The 22127-nt window shown below is 42.5% G+C and overlaps 1 protein-coding gene across 1 annotated transcript in view; it reads left to right on the top strand.

Annotated features, from left to right (window-relative positions):
* The first annotated feature begins 866 nt into the window (after positions 1-866).
* frem3 (Fras1 related extracellular matrix 3) overlaps positions 867-22127 on the top strand; it is a 32863-nt gene continuing 11602 nt past the window's right edge. Inside the window, exons 1-6 of the mRNA XM_003449707.4 lie at positions 867-6164; positions 7000-7089; positions 17247-17393; positions 19121-19351; positions 19427-19552; positions 19811-20062. Coding sequence (XP_003449755.1) covers positions 1148-6164; positions 7000-7089; positions 17247-17393; positions 19121-19351; positions 19427-19552; positions 19811-20062 — 5863 coding nt within the window. The 5' untranslated portion in view covers positions 867-1147. The remainder of the gene's footprint in view (positions 6165-6999; positions 7090-17246; positions 17394-19120; positions 19352-19426; positions 19553-19810; positions 20063-22127) is intronic.

Below are 22127 nucleotides of genomic sequence, written 5' to 3' on the forward strand. Positions count from 1 at the left end.
CTCTGTGTGTGTGTGTGTGTGAGACCAAACAGTTTCCAACACCTGTTGTCCCAGCTGATGCCAGGTTATTGTCCCCATGTTTGGGACAAATGGCCCCTCCAGAGCCGACAGTGGCCTGAACTTAGAGGCCCTTTAACTCTAGAAAAGAACAGAAATATCTTCACACATCATCATTTTGCACAGACACGCCTTTGGTTGAGATAGCAGACTTTATTCTTGTGATACTCTAAGAATCCTGTTCAGTGTCTGAATCCCTGCTGACTGGCTCATCTTGCATATAATGATAGTTTGTTTGCATTCTCTTAGTCCACCCTCCATGGTACTTTAATAAGGGATTGGTTGATTCACAGATAGGTTACACCCTTAAAAATGAAGTTGCGTGTGATGTCACACAGTTCAGTGATCAACTGCTCTTTTCAAAGTAACTGAAAAACAAATTGATTAAATAGCTAAAGAATCAGTTTATCTCTGGGTAAAGACTTTATTACTGTTTTTCTACTATTTCTTAGCTTTAATCCTTTTAAAGGGAACATTAACTGGGTTGCATTCTGACACATTTGCATATTCACACTTGTGTCTAAATGAAAATCTTGGAGGAGCAAGATATCAAATTATATTCAGTTGATTTTTTATTTTATTTATTTATAAAATGATGCATCACATGAAAAAATATGGATATTTATCTATAGTACATCACATTTCCTAACCTATACAGTACAGTGTCGGGGGTTTTAACAGTACAGATTCAATATAATCAAATAAGACTTGTTTTTTTGAATAGGATTTTATCCTCCAACCCCCACCCCAACACCCTTTTTTTAGTGAGAGAAGAGGAGAAGGGTAGGTGTTGTTTGGGGCAATCTTGTCCAATGGTCTTTCTTAAATTAGCCTTGGGGGCTGGAGGCTCCCCTCCCTGCACTGACAGAAGGAGGAGCCTGTGCAAGTCACAGACTACTGTTTCATTCACCTGCACAACCCTGCAGCATTCACCACACTTGGGTCTGTGCAGCCACACAAGAAACACACAGAGGAGATTCCAGCCGGCCCAAAGTTTCTTTTTTTATGCTTTTTTTCTCATTTAAGAAGCATCAGCCTCCTGCTGCTGCTCACTTGTTTTAACTAAATTACAAAGCAACTAGCAGCAGACATGGCTGCTTGTCTGCAAAGTTGTGAACTTTCTAAAAAGAGTTGCCTGCTTTTGGCTTTTTCTCTCAGCTTCTGTTTTGCCTCAGTATGTGCAGGGCCTTTCGATTCAGCTCACCTCTATCACCGCAGGGCTGGACCTAATGAAGATGATATCATTGTTGCTAACAATGGGATCAGAGTGCCTTTTGGGCGGTCCGTGTTTCTGGACCCTGTGAATGACCTGGTAACAGAAGTGCAGCCTGGTGACCGCTGCCAAATCACAGTCCTGGACAATGATCCACTGGCCCAGAAGCCCGGGATGCTAACCCCTAAAAAGTTTCCCTGTTCATTTGGACCTGAAGAAGTGAAATACACACATTTTGGATCCAGGAGCCCCAGTAAGGATCGTGTGAAGCTGCAGCTTCGTTATGACTCCCACACAGACACAGTGATCGTCCCCTTCATGTTGGAAGTGGAGGTGGTTTTCCAGCAGCTTGAGATCCTCACCAGGAATATGCCCCTTAATGTTGAAAAGCTCAATGGAGAGAGCAATCCTATTGACAAAAAGGGCCTGGAGTTTTCCTATGAGGTTGGTGTCACACAGTGTAAGATAAGCACTCTGGTCGGCGCTGGAGGTCTTCCCAGGTATGGCACTCTTTTGAACAACCCTTCCAATGGCCAAATGGTTGACTGTGATGAGTTTGTGAAGCAGGGTATTCGCTACAAGCACACGGCTAAAACCAACTCACCAAACAGAGACTATATTCCAATGATGGTAGAGCTGCAGGATAACGAAGGAAACTTGATAATGCAAGAGCATTTCCAAATGATGGTTAGAATCAGAGAAGGTGCAGAGAACACTGCTCCCAAACCCAGCTTTGTAGCTATGATGATGATGGAGGTTGATCAGTTTGTGATGACAGCTATTACGAGTGACATGCTGTCGGCTGAAGATGTTGAATCTCACCCAGATGACTTAATCTTCAACATCACGTCTCCACTGAACCCTCAGCAGGGTTATATCATCAGCACAGATGATCAGAACCTGCCTATCACCTCCTTCTATTACAGGGATATCAAGGAGCTTAAAATAGCCTATAAGCCACCCTCAGATGATTCAGAACAAGAGAGGATTTTTCAGCTAGAGTTTGAAATTGTAGACACCGATGGTGCAGTGTCAGATCCATTTGCTTTTATGATTGTGGTAAAGCCTATGAATACATTGGCTCCAGTTGCAACCAAAAATACAGGGCAGCTATTGTTTGAAGGGCAATCCCGAGCTCTCTCCAGCTCTCAGAATTTAGAGATTAGTGATGAGGATAACCTGGAAGACGTGAGAATCACAGTCATCGATGGTTTAAAGCACGGAGACCTTACCGTGCTCGGCACGCGCAGGAAATTCTTTACACCCGCCGATCTAGACGCTGGCATTGTTATGTACCAGCATGACGGCAGCGACACCTATAGCGACAACATTATTTTTAGAATGACTGACGGCAGCAATGAAGTGGAATTTTTGTTCCCCATCACCATTGTCCCCACTGATGACGAGCCCCCTATTATTAATGCCAACACTGGCTTGGTGTTGTTCAAGAATGAAATCATGCAGATCTCTCCATTCATCCTAAGTGCAACAGACATCGATTCAGAAGACTCCACTATTAAGTTTGTCGCGGAGGCACCATACTCCACCATAGGGAAACTCCTGCTTAGGCAAGCAGAGCTACCGTCTGACCCATCTCTGTGGAAGTTTAGTGAAACAGATGAGATGTTTGAGCAGGTGGTGACTGAGTGGCTTCAGCAGGACATTCTGGATGGAAAGCTCTTCTATCGTCACATCGGGCCCCACAGCACCACCACTGTAACCGATCACTTTGTATTCCGGGTCCAGGACGATAACGACCCTCCCAATCAATCAGGCGAGCACATGTTCACTATCAAAATCCATCCCGTTGATGACCTTGCCCCACAGATTTTCCCAGGCACCACCCTTCACATGACAGTGCAGGAATATGAGCTCACATACTTTAGGAAGAAATTTTTGTGTTATACTGATCTTGATTCAGATGACAGAGATTTGAAGTACACCATCACTAAGCCCCCGACTGACACAGATGAGAACAATCCAGCCCCCTTGGGTGAAATTGTACTGACTGACAGCCCTGACACTGTAATTACAGAGTTTACACAAGCCCAGGTTAATCACCACAAAGTAGCTTATAAGCCCCCAGACCAGGAATTGGGCATCACTCCAAAAGTGGCTCAGTTCACATTCACTGTGGAAGACACAGCTGGCAACACAGCAGATGGACTGTTCACCATTTTCCTACAGCCGGTTGACAACAAACCTCCACTTATCACCAACACAGGGTTCACTGTTTTGGAAAGAGGTACATATGTCATTACCAGGAAGGAGCTGCACGCCACTGACACGGATACAGATGATGACAATATCATCTTCACGGTGACCCAGATTCCCCAGTATGGGCAGCTGCAGTATTTGGGGATTGATATGTCAAATGGCGAAACATTTGTGCTCGAAGACATCACAACCGGTCGTCTAACTTACATGCACGGAGGAAAAGAATCTCTCACTGATGTCATCAAGCTCTCTGTAAGTGATGGTTTCCATGAAGTACCAATTGCCATCAGGATTACAATCGAGCCAGTTGATGACAAAAGGCCCACGATTATGCTCCCACCCGGCCTGCTCGGAGCCTCCATAGATGTACTGGAGAATGGCGCCACAGTGATTACAAGTAATGTCATTCAGGGCCACGATGAAGATACAGATGACCTCATGCTCACTTTTATTGTTGAAGAACCTCCAAGACTGGGTGAAATCCTGGTTAATGGTGCTCCTGCTGAGAGATTCACCCAGGAGGACATAATTAATGGGGTGGTTGTGTATGCTCATACATCTGGTGAAATAGGTCCGACCAAAGAGCACGACTCCTTCAATCTTACTTTGTCTGACATGTCAGAGCAGTGGGTCGTTGGTGGCAACAAGATCCAAGGTGTGACAGTCCATGTGACAATCCTTCCTGTTGACAGCATCCCACCTGTTGTCAGCGTCGGTGAGCAGTTTATAGTAGTGGAAGGGGAGAAGAACGTCATTACTCTGGAGCAAATTCATGCTGAGGATGTTGACACCAACAGCGAGGATATCTTGTGTACCATCATTGTCCAACCAACTTCTGGTTACGTGGAGAACATCTCACCAGCACCAGGCTCAGAGAAATCAAGAGCTGGGACGGCCATCACCGCATTCGCCATTAAAGACATTTCCCTCGGTCACATCTACTACGTCCAAAGCATCCACAAAGGGGTTGAACCTGTGGAAGATCGTTTCACGTTCCGCTGCTCAGATGGTATTAACTTCTCTGAGCACCACTTCTTCCCCATCGTCATCATTCCAGCCAATGATGAGAAGCCTGAGATTTTTGTCCGTGAGTTTGTGGTAATGGAGGGCATGAGTCTGGTCATCGACACCCCAATTCTGAACGCAGCTGATGCTGACATCCCCAAGAATGAGCTGCACTTTGAGATCATCAAACCCCCCAAGCATGGGACAATTGTTCAGCAGCTCAGCACTGGCACCATCTCTGTGGAGAAGTTCAACTTGGAGCAGATCATAGAGGCATCCAACATTGTCTATGAACATGATGACTCTGAAACCAAGGAAGACAGCTTTGAAATCAGGCTATCTGATGGAAAACACAAAGTGGAAAAAACTGTTCCTATTGTGGTTATTCCTGTTGATGATGAGACACCAAGAATGGCCATTAACGATGGCCTCGACGTGGAGATCGGAGAAACAAAAGTGATTAGCAACAGGGTTTTAAAGGCAACAGATCTTGACTCCCAAGACAAGGAATTAACTTATGTTGTGCGATATGGCCCTGGCCAAGGCTACCTTCAGCGTATCAGCAAATTTGGAGACGTTTTAGGAAATATCACCCTGGGAATGAATTTCACACAAGATGAAATTGACAAACAACTCATTCAGTATGTGCACACAGGCCAGGAAGGAATCCGCGACCTGCTGAAATTTGACGTCACAGATGGTATAAATCCACTTATTGACCGTTACTTTTACATCAGCATCGGAAGCATTGATATGGTTTTTCCAGATGTCATTAACAAAGGTGTGACTCTCAAAGAAGGTGGAAAAGTAACTCTCACCACTGACCTCCTCAGCACCTCTGACATCAACAGCCCTGATGAATACCTCAGCTTTAGCATCACAAGAGCGCCTAGTAGAGGGCACTTAGAGTGCACTGACCTCCCAGGTGTTCCTATTTCCACCTTCACCCAACTGCAGCTTGCTGGAAACAAGATCTACTACATCCACACCTCTGATGATGAAATTAAAATGGACAGCTTCGAGTTTGAGGTGACAGACGGCTACAATCCCGTCTTCCGAACCTTCAGAGTGTCCATCACCGATGTGGATAATAAGAAACCCGTCTTAACCATAACTAGGCTGGTTGTGGAGGAGGGAGAATCCAAACTCATCACACCTTTTGAACTTACAGCTGAAGACCGGGACACTCCAGACCACCTGCTGCGCTTTATAATCACGCAAGTGCCGGTACACGGTTTGCTGCTTTTCAACAACACCCAGCCAATTGCGACTTTTACCAAGCAGGACCTGAACGAGAACCTTATCAGCTATAAGCACGATGGCACTGAGACCAGTGAAGACAGCTTCTCTTTCACTGTCACCGATGGCACTCACACTGACTTTTATGTTTTCCCTAACACTGACTATGAGACACGCAAACCCCAAATGATGACCATTCACATCAATACGGTGGATAACGGTGTCCCCCAGATTTTGGTAAATAAGGCTGCCGCTTCACTGAAAGTCCTCCAAACTGGACACCTGGGCTTTGTGATCACCAGCAAGGTCCTTCGATCAGAGGACCGGGACAGTCCCCAGAAGGTCTTGAAGTACACGGTGTCCGAGGCTCCACTGCACGGCTTCATCATAAATACGGCCCTGGGCAATGACAGCATCAAGACATTCACACAAGGTAAGATGATGTCACATTTTTAAACCTTGTAACAACGTTTTTCAAAGGTAAGATTTACTCATCAGTGTTTTAGAGTTAATATCGGATTGGAGTGCATGCTTTGTGTGGTATGAAGGAAAGCCTTGAATTGTTCTGAATTCATGATGCCAACAGCTTTGAGTTAGTATAAATTCTCCCAGGATTTATTACAAAGACTTGTTATTATAGAATTTAATAAGATGCATAGAAGCACACATCCAAATCCTGAATGTGTAAAACAGAAAAACAGCTTTTTATAACTGGTGAAAAAGTAAAGAATAAAAAATATTCAAATAAATAATATTCGGTTAAAAACAGTTGGCTGCATTCTTAAACTAATATAATGATGCTTAACTGGTTACTACAGACCCCAAAATAATTTTAACCTCCTAGGACCTGGTGTCCACATATGTGGACATCAAATTTTGGGTTGTCTAGACCAAAATACAAAATTTTGCTCTACAAGGGCCTGATATCCACTTATGAGGACATTATGCTGCTACTGTTCTATCAAAATTTTAAAGCGAATGTCCTCATATGTGAATCTCATTTTTCTCAGGAACAAAAATCCGGGAAAAAAAATCACGTAATTCTTTGTTTTTACATTCATCAGGTCCCAATCAGCCCAAATGGTAAAGAAAAATTTAAAAATGCATGCCCTGAAAGAGTTTGGGTCTTAGGAGGTTAAATGTATTTCTGTAAATTAGATTTTCTGACTTTGTATTTATCCTGAAGGACAACCTTATAAAAGTGGTTTAGTCGTCACAGTTATCATTTCAACTAATTGTTTCTCCATATTTTTTTTTCATGCAAACAGCTGATATCAATGACATGAAGATCTGTTATGTGCTGTTGGATGGGAGCAACGCCACCAGTGATATCTTCTACTTCACAGTTGAAGACAATGGTAGGACCTCTTTAATATTTAATGTGCAGTGGCATCAAGCCACTTTGAGTTTGACTTTTAATGGCTGCTTAAAATTTAAACTTCTTGCTGTCTGTCGGTCACCTAAGTGTTTGCATCACAAAGACTTAAGGCAGTTGGCCATGACTGACACCCAGTACAGAGGCGCCGCCTCTGTTCGCCCCACTGGAAAGGGCAGCAGGTTTAAAGGACAGGGGTCAAAGGAGACTTAAGCCAAACACTGACTGTGGGTTAGTAAAAGTAAAAGACTACCACATGCTCTCAACTGTATTGTTATTGAACAATAGGGCCCTTTCCTTTGGGACGCTTCTCTGGGCTTTCAAACGTCACCTTTCATCATCTGCCTGAAGTGACACAGTGAAATGTGCATAGGTATGCATGCTCTTACAACAAGTCTCACAAACATTTTCTTTTATCTTTCTAAATATCCACTATTTAATGACATGACTTGTGAAATAAAATCTGCAGAATATTTTGACATTATGAAGATTTTCAAATTAAAAGATTCTTAAATTTCTTTTTGATGAATAACCAATTTTATCCAAAATATATGAACTCTATATTTTTAGTTTAGTTAGCTCAATTTCTTTCTCTCTGTGTTTTTGCTTGCTTACTCTGACATAAGACTGAAGCACTGAGGCTTTCTGTAACACTGCCTTACTATTAAAACATTATTTATATCCACCCCAAGTATAATGCGATAATCTGACAGCCGACATCGTTTACCCTAAAGAATTCTCTTAAATGAATCGGATATGCGTGGTACAAGCACGATGATGGGTCAGGGTATAATAAAATCGCTCGTTGCCTTGTCACCTCTAACTCATATGTAGATTCACTTGGACAGCATTACATATTTATAGCAAATGCAAAGCGATAAAATGCAGCAGGTGGGTTTTACTATTTTAGCATTGGCTGTAAAATATGAAACAAGATTTAGAAAGGCAATCAATGCTGAAGGGAAAGTTTAGTCTATAATTATGCTGTTTGGAGGGACATGCTCCACCTCCTAACACCACCATCACACCCATTGAGAAAAAGGAGGACGTGAGTTTGTCTGTTTTTAGTTTAGCTTCATCTTCATGCCTCCTTATTAACTCTTACCCTCAGACTGTGAGTGATATATTTATTTTTAATGAGAATCAGTAGCAATGACATTAATCAACATAGATTAGATAAAAGTGCCTTAATCCTATAATCTTAATTTAGGCCAACATTTTTCCACATGTGGTTTAATAAGATGCCTAAAGCAAAGAATTTCTGTCTTTAAGTGTGGGTTTTACCACAGGAAGGGAACACAAGGGCTTCAATTAGCTCAGCGCTCCCTTTTCTGTTTGCTTACACACTTTATTTAAGCTTCCAGCCAAGTCAGCTGAACCAGGTGCGGTGGAGCTTATACTGGGACATAAAACTAGACCTTGTTTCTACATGACCACGGCTGACACGTGTGGCAGCGCCACATCATTCGTGTAATTAACAGCATCTGTATCACTGCACTTAATGGATACACTTATCAGTAAAGTCATCACCATGCGTATACAGAACCACACACACAAATACAAAGACACGTCCAGGAAAAGATCAAAGAGATAATACATGAGAGCGAGTCGAGCCAGCTGGTGGCCCGCTAATGTGAAGTGTTGAAGAGGTGACCCCTGAGGGATGTGGCTTTATCCTGGACATGTAGGGGCATGTGAGTGGAGAGCACAGTGATGGTCAGGCTGTCTGATAATAAATCTAAGTAGGTGAGCTGCTTGTGTGAGAACCGATGGTGGGTCAGTAGAGATTAGCACCCGAGATAATCCATTTTAACCGGCCTCAGGGAACAAACTTTTGTACTTCAAAAGAAAATCCAAATGCGACTTAATTAACCTAACCTAAGGTTAAATAGAAATTTGTGCTTAAACACCACAAAAACACTATTAAACTTCTTTATAATGAATTCTTATCTAATCAAAGTAGTTCTAGATCCAGACACATCCTTTCAAAATCAGTGGGTTTTAAAGCTCATTTGTAAACTCCAGTAATTCTTAATCCTAAATCAAGTGTAAACATTGCAGTATCTAAACATACCTAAGCCTAGTAAGTTTTACACAAATACACACAATCTGAATGTGGCCTCACACCCCGGAAATACCCCTCAGATGCACTGATATGGGAAGCTCCCTAAGGGTCTTAGCAGCCTTTAAAAGATACCTGCCACTACATGCGCTCCAGCGATGCTTCTTCACGAGCAGGTCAAGAATACACACTCGGATAATTAACATATCCTCACGTGGAACTGAAGCAGTTTGGCATTCCTCTATAAGCCCTGCAGGCTCAAATGTTGCAAGCATACATGTACATATGTAACTGCGAGTGCACGTATCTGCTGATACAGAAAATTAAGATCTTAATCAAACATAAACCAATAATGTGCAGACCAGCGACATTGTGTGTGTGTGTGTAGGTGTGTGTGTGTGTATGTGTGTGTATTTGTGGCCAGGCAAAGCTGAAGTATGGCTATCGTAAGAGCACGTGTGTCTCAGTAAGAAGTCAGGAGCCGACACTCAGTTTGATTTCAGGGGTCTCTGTGAGGATCGGTCATTAGCATAGAGTTAGCATAGCATAAAGAAACCCCTCCTCTGTAGCTAAAAAGTTTAAATCTACTGAAATATTTTATGAAAAACATCTAAATTCTACATTTGATCTGCATTATATGTACTATACGGTGCATAGTTTGTTTCTTTTTTTAAGGTCTTATGACTCCATTACAGTTTCTGCAGCCTCTGGTTCATTTGAGGTACATGTTTATGTCTGTATATTCACAAGAAAGCTATTATGTAACATTAAATACTAAAAGATGTAACAGTCTGTCAAGTCATTCGTTTACTTTTACAGCACCTCACCTTGTTACAAGTTTAACAATAAGAAAATTTTTCTCCAATGCTGATTTGAGCAATTAAAATTTTTTATAAACATGACAACGTCATCATTACTGATCGTCCACGCCACTGTCCAGCCTCACTGTCACTCTCCTTCTATGCATCTTCTGTGTTGTGGAAAGTTAAATAGGTGCAGAAAGTTGCTTTAAAGTCAGTTGGAGACTGGAGGCATAAAGAAAAATCTTTAATCACAAAATTTTGAATATCTTATGTTTTTTGCCAGCAAACCCTGTCTAAAGTAGAAAAAAAGCAGTATAATTATCATCTGCTACTGCTGTCATTTTAAACAACTAATGGCTTCTTACTAAGTACTCAGAGTGGCAGACTTAACAAAACTGTGATGATGATCTTAGAAATAAACTAGGATTCAACTTGGCCCATCCTCACACCATTTGCAAGCAGTAACTTGCATTCAAGTGACCAACTCTGGAATTTCTTACAGCCATTCAAAGAGTGGGATACTGAAGCAGTAAATACCTGTTGTGACACAGCTCACATATATCCCCATCCATCAGGAATGGGACCAGTGAGCCACGGGCTAAGAAAAGAAACCCTTTCTGTCAGACTTGTTAAACCTTGTAAATGTAAAGTTTTTGGAGTGTTTTGAAACGATAATTTAAAAAAATCAACAAAAAAACCCATTTTATTCTTCTTAATCTTTGGTGCAAGTCAAAGTGCACCCCAAACAGAAGACAAAATCCAAAGAGAGAACAAAAAGCTTTGCATTCAGATAAGTCTCTGGGGGTTTTTTCTAGTTGCAACAATATAGTGTCCCAGTTCTGCAGGGGGATCATGGGCCGTGGTGGGTCGAGTGTTATGTGATCATTCAGAGCCGGGGAGAGGAATGCACTTCCTATGGGACTCCAGACTCCAGGGCCACAGACAGAGCAGGGCCTAGAAGTGAGGTGGTATCCCAGGCAGACAGGTGTGTACGTGAGAGTGGAGGCTCCAGAGGGATCCCCTTTCAAAGCCTGTGGTCACCCCACTCCCAGCTCTGCAGAAATCTAACCCAATCTCAGATAGTCCGATAACCCACAGATTTCCACCGTAAGAGGTGCCGGCTCTGGAGGGGGCAGCTCCCCAGAGGGGTGCAACGATATCAAGCCAGAAGAGAAAAGGGGAAACTGAGGAAAAGGAACTTGAAATATTTTTAAAAGGGCAGCATTTTGGTCACATTTCTTCAGTACTGTAAGGGTACCCTGCTGCATGTGGACTGCAGGCTGGCTGACATGGACATGCTAAACCTCTGCTCCCTAACAGTGTTTTGGGATCTTACATGTCACTCGTGTCAACAGTCGCCAGGAGATTTACTGGCTAATGGTGCCACTGTCGGGGCCCCCCGCGACTTGAAGAAGCTAAGGCCTCTCAGTCCTCCTCCACCGCACCCCGTCCTGTTCTCACTTACCCTCCTTCCCCTTTCCTCTTCTCTAAGAGCCCTTCAGGGTATTACTATTCTTTTTTTCTTGTTTCTATCTCACAACTCCCTCACTCTGCTATTCTCTCATTCTTTGTCTCTGATTCTCTTTTTGTTCTTTATCTTCAGCCTTGATTTATGGTGGCTGGTGGACTTCTGGGGTGCAGAGTTATGATGTATGGCTAGAGCGGTTATTCTTATCCGCTCCCACATGGCAAAGCTGTCACTGAGTTACTTGAACTCTGTGCCATGTTCTTTTTTTTTCAGCCACTTTGCTGCAGAGAAGGAAACACTGGTTTGTTGGATTATTGGTTTGTTTATACATGAATCACTGTGGTCTAAAGTGAAATGTCTCAACAGCTTTTGAATGGATTAGTTTTGGTACATTCACGACACACCAGGAAGAGTTTGAACTTCCTGATTTCAGTCGAGGTGCCTCAAAAGATTAATCAGGTGCAGTTTTTCATAATTTTTGACTCAGTTGTCTTAACCAGAGCCTTCTTATATTTCAGCATTACACCTGTAGCTGATGCTACACCTGATGCTAATTTTTCTGGTGCCACAAGGGACCATGTATGAACAACAAGGTGGAGGGAAGTGAAGTACAATGCAGGGAAGCACTGACTGTATGTGCACGTTGCACCAATATGGATGGCTGCTGATTAGTGCAAAGCAGCAGACCAATAAAGCGCTAAAAGTATAGGCCACAAGGCAAGCCACATTATTTATCACATAATTGCATAAAACAGCTAAATCACTAAAACCTCATATGCAATCAAGATATCCCTTTCAATGTTATTCAGTAATTGTGATCACAACGAACATGCATTTAGTATTTAATGCACTTAGTTAAAGAGACTGATTATGTATTAATACAATTTAAGTAGATATGTTCTTGGCCATCCAGTTTTTAATTTTTTTTGGTTTGGTCCCATCTCATCATAATAATGTTGGTCCACGATCAACATTGCAACTGACCAAGTCATGTTGTGTGAGCATTCGGTTAGCATTAGCAAAGGACTTGGTGAATGCTATTAAAATCAATCACTAGCAAACCAAAATGTTAACCAATGCCCAAATCATGGGCATTGAATAAGCCAGTGTACTGGTATTTTTCCTTGCTTTCACGCTGGTTTTATTTTTTGTCCCCAGAGGCAGCGTTCCAATGTTTTAGCCTAAAATATCCTTCAGTACAGCCTTAATATAGATTTAGATTTATTAATAGTGTTGTTTTGTTCATTTTCCTTTTGAAATTTTTGCATGATTTGACACCTACATGTGAGTGCTGTCTAAGTTTGCTTCTTTTCGTTTTGTTGTCCCTTCCTACTGGCGCACACGGGTCAAAGTGTATGTTTCTCATGTCCAGCTATTTTTAACTTCCTGCACAGATGTCCTTAATGTCCTGAACAGACGCTGTGATGCAGACGCTTTGATCCGTTGATTCATAGCACGTACTGAAACTGGACGATTAAAGTCATCATTGCATCTAAGAAACCTAAATTTTAGATGAATCTTACCTGATCTCCTTTTTTGTCTGTTTACCCTGATGTTTGACATCCTCTAGATTTAACAGACCACACTTAAAGCCAGTGATATTAAATACTGAGCCTAGCTGGCAGGAATCTCACCAGTATTCATATGAACTGGATGATTGATGACGAAATGCAATAACGTGATGCTTGTCGCTCGATGAGGATATTCTTAGAAGGTTGCTCTTCCTTGCATCATGCTGGTGAGCTTCAAAGCTTCATATTGACCTTGCTCTCAAGTGATACCTCCAGCCTGACCCACTGCACCACTGCATCCATGTATGGTGCAGGCAGTGCTGAGTGAATATGAGCTGAGGGAGAATGCGCCGTTAAAGGACGCCTTTGCAGGGAAATTCTGAGGCTGCAGTGTCCTGTAAATAAGCCATGATGTCGTTGTGCCGGCACAGAATATTTGCTAAGTCATCCTGTTATTCTGTAGCTACTCTGTGTTTTCTGATAGACGTTCTTAGTGCATGTTAGGAGTTTGTGTCACTCGGCTCGTATAACAGAACACATTTCTTTAGTATTCTTTGCCGTCCAACTGGCATCAATCAAAGTGAAGCTAATTTATGAGATGGCTGCTAACAGGAAGGTTTGGAAATACATGCAGCCTATAAAACTTTTCATCCCAGCAGAAATTATAATGATTGTCAGTTTAAAAAGCTAATGGAAATGTGAGCTTAGTGAGTCAGTCACTGAGTGTATTGGATTTGATAGGCAGACTAATATAGCATGAGCATCATAAAAATTGCAATAAAGCAGACCGTCAGTCAAAATTATTAATCATAAGGCACAGCAATCTGGCTGCTATGTTTGCAGCTACTTTTTGTGCAGGTCTTTCTATTTTGGACAAAGCTAAACCATTTTCATTTATTTCTGAAGTACTATGTGCAAGCCTGGCATCCCGACTCTTGATTTGCTCAGGCTCATGCCAGCGCCGGCCTCAGCGTCTGACACCACGCACAAAAGAATTCAGAGAAATGTGGAGGCAGGCAGGCAGGGAGGCACGCCATGGCGGCAGATCTGGCCCACCCAGACTGCGGCCTGCTGTCCTTCTCAGTTGTTCATCCCCTTTTTGCGAACAAAGCCGACACAGGGAGGAAGGGGAACACAGAGGGGGAGGAGGTTTGTGGAGTACATCTGTCACTCTGCTACACATAATCTGGGAGTCTGGCGGGAAGGAAGGTTTTGCGAGACAGGGAGGGACAGACTGACAGACCAAGGGGAGATCTTCGCTTTGATGTTCTCAGCCAGAAAACAGTAGTGCTGCTTTCTGCTCCTCCTGAGGAGGCATATATTATAACAGAGAATGACATTCTTCATACAGTAGGACTGAGGTGCAATGAAAAAAGGAAGATGTGGAACAGCCATTTCAAACAGCAGTGACAGTTGTTATTCTGGATGAAACGATTATTAAAAACAACCGTGGATCATGCTGTGTATAACAAGTAGGCAATGCCAGATGTAACTCTGTTGCAAATGCAATCATAGAGAGACACCACTATACGTCCCCAGAGCAGGGCTGTGAAACACACAGCACGACCGTCATTCAGCTGTGTAATGGGGCCTGTTGTTTTTAAACTATAGGCTTTGCATTCATTCACTTCTGCAGGTTATTTACCGTTGGAAAAATGAAAATGTAACATGAAGCTAGAATGTTTGTTGCTCATGATGGCTAACAAATCATGTCAGCCCAAAATGAGCAGCAACATGTGGCTGAAGGAAGGAAGCTCAAAGGATGATTAGTGTGTTTCAGGTAGTAATGTAATAAGATATAAAACATGTTACATTTGTCCCCAGCTTTCCCCGTATATGTACGATTATATTTATATCTAGAAACAGTCACAGAGGTGTCGCAAAATGTCACTTTTCAGTGTCATTTGAATACTGTAGAAATACCTTGTAGTTGCACTTTCGATGCTTGTTATTCAACAGCCCGTGAAATATCAGCCCAGCACACTTGGTCTGATTCATAAAAAGTCCTTTGTTTTACTCCTTGTAGTAATGCAGAAACCTAAAGCTGCCTGATTGCTTGGTGCCAAAACAAAAGCTGTTTTTTGTCTTGGCTGTGTTCATTCAATAAGCCCTGATGAGAGACTCTGAATGAGCTTCTCCTCATATCAGCTCCAAATAGGGCCAACTGCCAGCACGCACTTTTTTTTCCAGCACAGAAACAATCTGATGATTCAAGTCTTTTTTCTGTGTGTGACTGTACATCAGGCTGGAATTGGTGCATTTTCCTTCTTGGGTACTGAGAGCAAATCTTGTCTTTAAGAGTTTTGCTTGTTTAGCAGGTACTGAGTCGATTCTGCTTAGAACACAACAAAGTCGAATGTTTTCAAAAACCCGTTATTCTATTAACACTTGAAGAATTTGGGTCAAGCAAAAACAGACACGATACTTGTATTTTTAGCCATGGCTGCGGGAAACCTGAGCACGAGCCTGGTGCAGAGTGCTCACCAGGCATTGCCGCTCCATTTTCGCAAGAGGATAGCCTGCATTCATGTATCCATCCGTGTACGCTAAACAGAATAAGACTCTTTCTTTTACTTGAACTCAGTTGTCCACAGTCTGTTTTCCAGAAAGAAATGACAAGTGATTATTTATGTTCACTAGCCCACATTTTCCAGACAGTTAACTCCATCCTGTTATCATCATTACTCGATCAAACATAAGCTGAATCTGATCATGCTTCTGCCTTTTGGTCCATGTGGATCGTTTCTATTGTGATACGGCCTGGCTTGGCTTCAGCGCTGACATGTGGGTTCGAGGAAGCGGCCCCCTTTCCATCCTGAATACCCACACTCAGCTCCCCAGTGTTTTCATTCTCCCCGGTCACATAGCATAAAGACTGCAGCCCCTTTCTTCTTCACTGAGGCAAAACTGAGCTCAATGGTGGTTCAGTGTGAGGACAAGGAGAGGCTCCTTTCTATTGTCCCATTGTTTGTTTTTGTTCATGCTCCTTTGACTGGTGTAATGTCTAGTTCACCTTTGTGTTTTATTTTTTCTGACACCTGTATCAAACCTTTAAAAAAAACTTCCCAAAAACTTCTGCTTCTTCTCATTCAGTCGAGTTCTCTCACTCCTCTAAGCATCTTTTTTACAGAGTTAGGTCACTGCTCTCAGTGTGACCAGCCGAGCAAAACTAAAGCGAGCCAGTTGTCTCTAACCTCTCTGATCCAGAGAATTCGCTGAGCCTGACCCATTTCAAAAGTCACAGGTCACCAGGCTCGCCTCGCTCAAGGATAAAGCATTAGGCTATTTTACCGCCATTGCTAAAAAAAAATATTCCAAGTATGCAGCAGAACTTATTCGCTGACATATTTCTGAAGCTGTCTGCATTAAGTCAGTGATAAAAACCAAGCTGGCAGTTAGGGGGATTACACGAGTCATGAGATAGTGTGGATTAAAGACGGGATCTATGACTCTGACCTTTGGATATTTCATGTCAAATGTGTTTCATTTTTGGAAGATAGCCTCTTTCACTCAGTATTTACTCGGGCTCATAATGTGCGCAGCCACACATTAAATCATCGTTAAAACAGGGGCAGGAAATTAATATTCCCCAAGGGGCCACATGAGAAACTGGGACTGTTGTGGATGGCCGCACCCATAAGTAGCCCTCCACAACAGTCCCAGTTTCTCATGTGGCCTTTTGGGGAATATTAATTGGCCGCCCCTGGCTTAATGTAGGATAAAAAGTCAGAAATTAGTAGAAAGGGGTAATTGTGCTCACTTTTCTTTAAACCAGAAACATGTAATCGTTTGTATATGCTCTTTGAGGTCACTAATAATATCCAACTCATCTCTATGTCCTGGAAACACCCCACTCCACTTCATTATTTTCAAAAGGGAACGCTACAGAGCACGAACAGTGCATGGCCAGTTCATTAAAGATAAAACTCTATGAGCACGTTTTTCAAAAGCAGACAATTTCCATTTTATCTGAGTTCACAGGCATCCTACTGAGGCCTGAGAATAAGAGAGAGCTGTAGGTAGACATGGATAAGAATCCATTGAAATAACAAGTAATGCAACTCCTCCTGGTGAAGTGAGCTTTAGGGAAGCCCTGGTATTAAGTTATCATGTTTCCCTTCCTAAATTAAAATATCCCTTTGATTCCTTTTATCCTTGAGCCCAGAGCAGATTGCAGTTTATATGCCTCAGTGAGTCCTGATAGGAACAAAACAGATTATTGTAGTCTCCATCGGAAAGAAGTTTCAAATGAAATGCTAATGCGTTAGGCTCTTTTTTTCCCCTGCCTCTCTTTAGGTGGAAATAAACTAAATCCCCAGCCATTCCGACTCAACTGGGCCTGGATCTCTCTGGAGAGGGAATACTATTTGGTGGATGAAGATGCCAAATTCCTGGAGGTGACGCTGAAACGCAGAGGCTACCTGGGAGAAACTTCTTTTGTCAGTAAGTGACAAGTAATTTATTTAGCTTCTAATTAACTGCAGGAAACCTAATTAAGTTTTTATGCTTTAGAAATGAGTGAGTTTTTTGTTTGTTTTTACAAACTTAATGATTGCTTTTACTATAATCTGCAGACATTTTTGTTTTTCATTCCTGATATGGGACTTGTCCTTCCTGTGTAGAAACGATAGCCGAAGCCACTGAGACATCACTCATCTGTTTGTGGCCTGTAATTTTAAAGTCAGGATTGTAACATCTAGTTTGTTTGGAGGCAAAAGTGGCCTCAACTGAACAAGAGGACAAGTTAACAGCTAACAGTTGAATGCCTGGTTAGCAAGCTTTATCTATAAACTGCATGGATGCATGCAGGCACAAAAACACCTGCTAATTAAGCTAAATAACATATTATCAGATAACTGAATTAAATATGCTCTGAGACACCACACACGTTGTTAACGAATTAAATTCAGGGACTAAAATAAGCTGAGGGTGTCTCAAAATAACAGCTGGTAAACAGGTTTTTATGTGTTATGCTACTGTCTGCTTCATATTTTGGATAATAATATAATGGTAACAATATAATGGTAAATGGACGGGTTAATGCTTTTCTAGTCTGCTTGAGCATTCAAAGCACAACATGTCTCATTCACCCATTCACACACATAAGAGCTTTTTTTCAATGTCTCAGTGCTTTCTATCCAACATTCACGCTCCAATGAACGCATCAGGAGCATGGTTCAGTGTCTTGCCCATGGATACTTTGGCATGCAGACTGGAGCAGCCAGAGATCAAACCACCAACCGTCTGAGTAGTAGATGACGTGCTCCACCTCCTGACCCACGTCCTCCCCAGTTATATGAAGTGCCATCCTCATAGTTACTTTAGCTTCTTTAAATATACAATTTATACATCCTTAGCTACATAAGATGGATTATAACTTTCACTTCATTAAAAAACTCTAGATACATTCTTTCCACATGACAAAAATGAAAATCTTTCCTACAAATGATCCTGAGCATTGTGGGATTCACTCGTTTTTAGAGCCAGCTTCAAGTGGCCCTTCAAGAAAGTGCAGTTTTTGGTACTTCCATAATGGCCTTATTTTTCAGCTCCTGAGGGGCCACTTGCTTGTCACTCATAAAAAAGATATGATGGATGATGATACCACACGACCCTTTATTAAACTGACATTTTAACAATGAATTATTACCCACTTTTAAACGTCTCTTTAGTTTTTCATGGTATTTATGTGTTTTTAAAGGTCAGACCTGCAATAAAGCATGACCATAGCTGCCTTTAGTTAAAATCTCTAAACATTCCTTTTAAGGCTGCAGGGCTTATCCTCAGCTTATCCCTGCAGCCAAACGAAGAAAAACTCCACACTCACGCCACAGACATGTCCCCGAAGGAGCAAAGCTTTTGTTTTCTTGTTTGACTGCTGCTCCATTTCCTGTCCTGTCTGTGACAGAGGTTCAGTTGAATTCATGTATGACATTTCCTAGTAAGGCTTGCATGCTGGCCACTCACTCGCTGTACAAAGGAACGTAAAACTCGAGCTATCTTTTTCTTATTCTGCGGTGTCAGCAGACAGAATAATCTACCTGTTATTGTTGCATCAGATTGAAATTATCATGTGCACTGTTCAAATATGAAAGCCTGTACTTTGACATAAGCCCCAGGAGGAAGCACTGGGGTAAAATATTGCTGCCACTGGCACTGCTTTCCCTCAGGTATTGCCACTAAAGACGGCACAGCAGAGAAGGACAAGGATTTCCGTGGTAAAGCCCAGAAGCAGGTCCAGTTCAACCCAGGCCAGACCACAGCAACCTGGAAAGTGAAAATCTTCACAGACCAGGAGTTTGAGACCTCGGAAACATTTGAGATACAGCTGTCAGACCCTGTCATGGCTGTACTGGAGTTTCCTGACGTCGCGACGGTGGAGATTGTGGACCCTGGTGATGGTAGGAATCTGGTTATTTTGAGTTATTTGAACAAAATTGTTGTTCTTGGCCTTGATTTGTTTTCCTTCAAAACAGAATCGAGCGTCTACATCCCTCAGTCAGAGTTCAAGATAGAGGAGGATGTTGGAGAGCTGTTGGTGCCAGTGCGACGTTCAGGAGATGCCAGCCAGGAGCTCATGGTAGTTTGTTACACTCAGCAAGGTGAGATCAACCTGTTTTTATCCAAACACAATACACAAATAAATGAAACGGGATGAATTGCAGGAGTGGAACCGTGCAAACCTTTCCTTTCATTACTTTTGACTATTGTTGATATATTAGAGCAAACATTTCTATTTTCATGTGTAGGGCTGATTATTTAATTAGTATTTATTTTGTGTTATTTTCCCTTTTTAGTCCAATGACTTCCTGCTGTTAGTTTCTCTGCAAACTGATCTTTCTGTTCCCATAATTCCTCAGGAACAGCCACCGGCACCATACCCAGCACAGTCCTTTCCTACTCTGACTACATCACCCGGCCCGAGGACCACACCAGCGTGCTGCGCTTCGATAAGGACGAGCGAGAAAAAGCCTGTCGCATCATTATCATCGATGACTCCCTTTACGAGGAAGAGGAGAGCTTTAACGTCAGCCTCAGCATGCCCATGGGGGGCCTGGTGGGCGCCAACTTCCCGTCTGCCAAAGTCACCATTTTGGCAGACAGCGATGACGGTGAGTGGAGCGTTTGATCATTTGAGAAAAATAACCATGACTGTATGCTGAGCTGAGCTCGTTCTTTTTGGACCCGCATCAGACCTGGAGTTGAAGATGAAGAGAGGGATCTCCGTCCATCATCTATTCACCTCGTGAAATTATTGCACGTACAGTGTGAAAATTATTATTTGATCCCCTGCTGAATTCGTAGTTTTACTCACAAACTCACAAATTTTTATGCTAGTTTCATTTTAATTCAAAGAGACAGAATAGGAAAATCAAAAATCCAGAAGAAAAACAAATTACATAAAAGTTATGACCTGATTTGCATGTCACTGAGTGAAATAAGTATTTGACCCTGAGCAAAACACAACTTGGTGGAGAAACCCTTGCTGGCAAACACAGCAGTAAGATGTTTCTTGTAGTTGGTCACCAGGTTTGTTGGTGTACTGGTAAATGATAAATACCCCATTATGAACACAGTGAGAAAATACCACACGCTGACATCCTTTGCTGCAGTCAGAGAGCCACAGAGGGTGGCAGGTGTGGTTGATCCTGTCGCTTACAGAGTCTCTTTGCTCTGTGTTTGCATTTGGGTGTCTGCTCGCTATTAATCCACCGAAGGTGCGCAGACAGTCTGATCACCACAATCACCAAAGCCTAAAGACCTGGATGCTGCGCCTGCATCAGCGGCTCGACAGTATGGCTGTGTTTATGCTACAGTTATCCACTATACTCAGCCTGTCTGAGCGTCAGATACAAGATAACAACAGACAGGTGCTGAGTGGGAAAAAGGCGACCTTTGTGAATGTTGTGCTACACTGTAGCCCGACAGATCAAAGGACTTTAAATCTCACCGTGCTCCTCGGGCGACCCTCACCGGCATTTAGGAAAGCCCAGGGGGAAACAGAGGGCACCCCTTTGTCTGAAGGGACCAAAAGGCAGGTGGTGGAGGGGGGGCTACTATGCAGGGAATGACTGGCATGTTTTCCAGCACTTTGTGGTCTGTGTCTCTAAGGAGTCTCAACATATTAGCTTGAGAAAGAATCACAATTCTAACATTCATTAGAGCCTCTTGTGCTTTCTTTTCTGAATCACTGATGACAGATTTATCATCATTTACCCCGTCTCTCGCGCCTTTCGCCCGTTTCTCGCACTTGCTTGGAGTTTAATTGATTTTTATATAAATATAACCATTGTGCATTCCCAGACACGTGAAGAGACAAGAGAAGAGTCTTTACTGTAAACCTCTATTGTGATCCTTCTTCTTCTTCTTGGTGGGTCCTGAAGTACCACCGCGCCACCAATCTGCTTCAGTGCCTGTAATGTGTGCGTCTCTGTTAAACAATCTGCCCCGCCTGAGTAAACTTGTGGTTTGGGATCTTGCCAACAACGAGCCTCTATTGTTACTGTGTTTGTCTGAATCTTCCTCCCACTGATCTTAAGGTTGCCATGTTGGCACTCACTTCACCCTCTCAGCCTTATTTTGGTGCTAAAAAGAAGCCGGAAGGCGCTGAATGCATGCCAGCAACCTTTCTCTCAGCTTCAGTTGTCTCTCGCAGCATGCATCAACGTCTAAGTAAACTTTAAGAGCGGATCTGCCATTTCTCCTCAAGTAGTAACGACTGAGGGGGGAATTATTGAGACAACTGACATTCACTCATAGTGTCCCGAAATATTTAACAGATACAGTGATAGATTTTTATTGACTTTTGTTACATATCAGCTCTGGTCGGATGTCTTCACTGAAAGCCGTGAGCTAAACTGCAAACACTAATCACACAAGAACAAAGAAGACTGATTAAAGTACTTGTACTTCTTGACATGAAATGGTCCACTTGTAAAAATAAGAATATTTTACTGTTATAAATTTTTCTCACGCAATTTTGTCAGAAACCACTAGCACCTCAGATGCACCTACAAGATTTCTGATACCAGTGATGCAGCAGCTGAACCAGTACTGAGAGCTCAGGGCAAAAGTTCCTCTTTAAAGCAAGTGACAAAGTCTCTGCAAGACAGCAGAACATGTGGCAGTGGCATGAACCGCAAGTTTGTCAGTGAGGAGACTGTAGCTCATGTCCCG

Source organism: Oreochromis niloticus, linkage group LG6 (assembly GCF_001858045.2).
Source record: "Oreochromis niloticus isolate F11D_XX linkage group LG6, O_niloticus_UMD_NMBU, whole genome shotgun sequence".
Taxonomy (NCBI): domain Eukaryota; kingdom Metazoa; phylum Chordata; class Actinopteri; order Cichliformes; family Cichlidae; genus Oreochromis; species Oreochromis niloticus.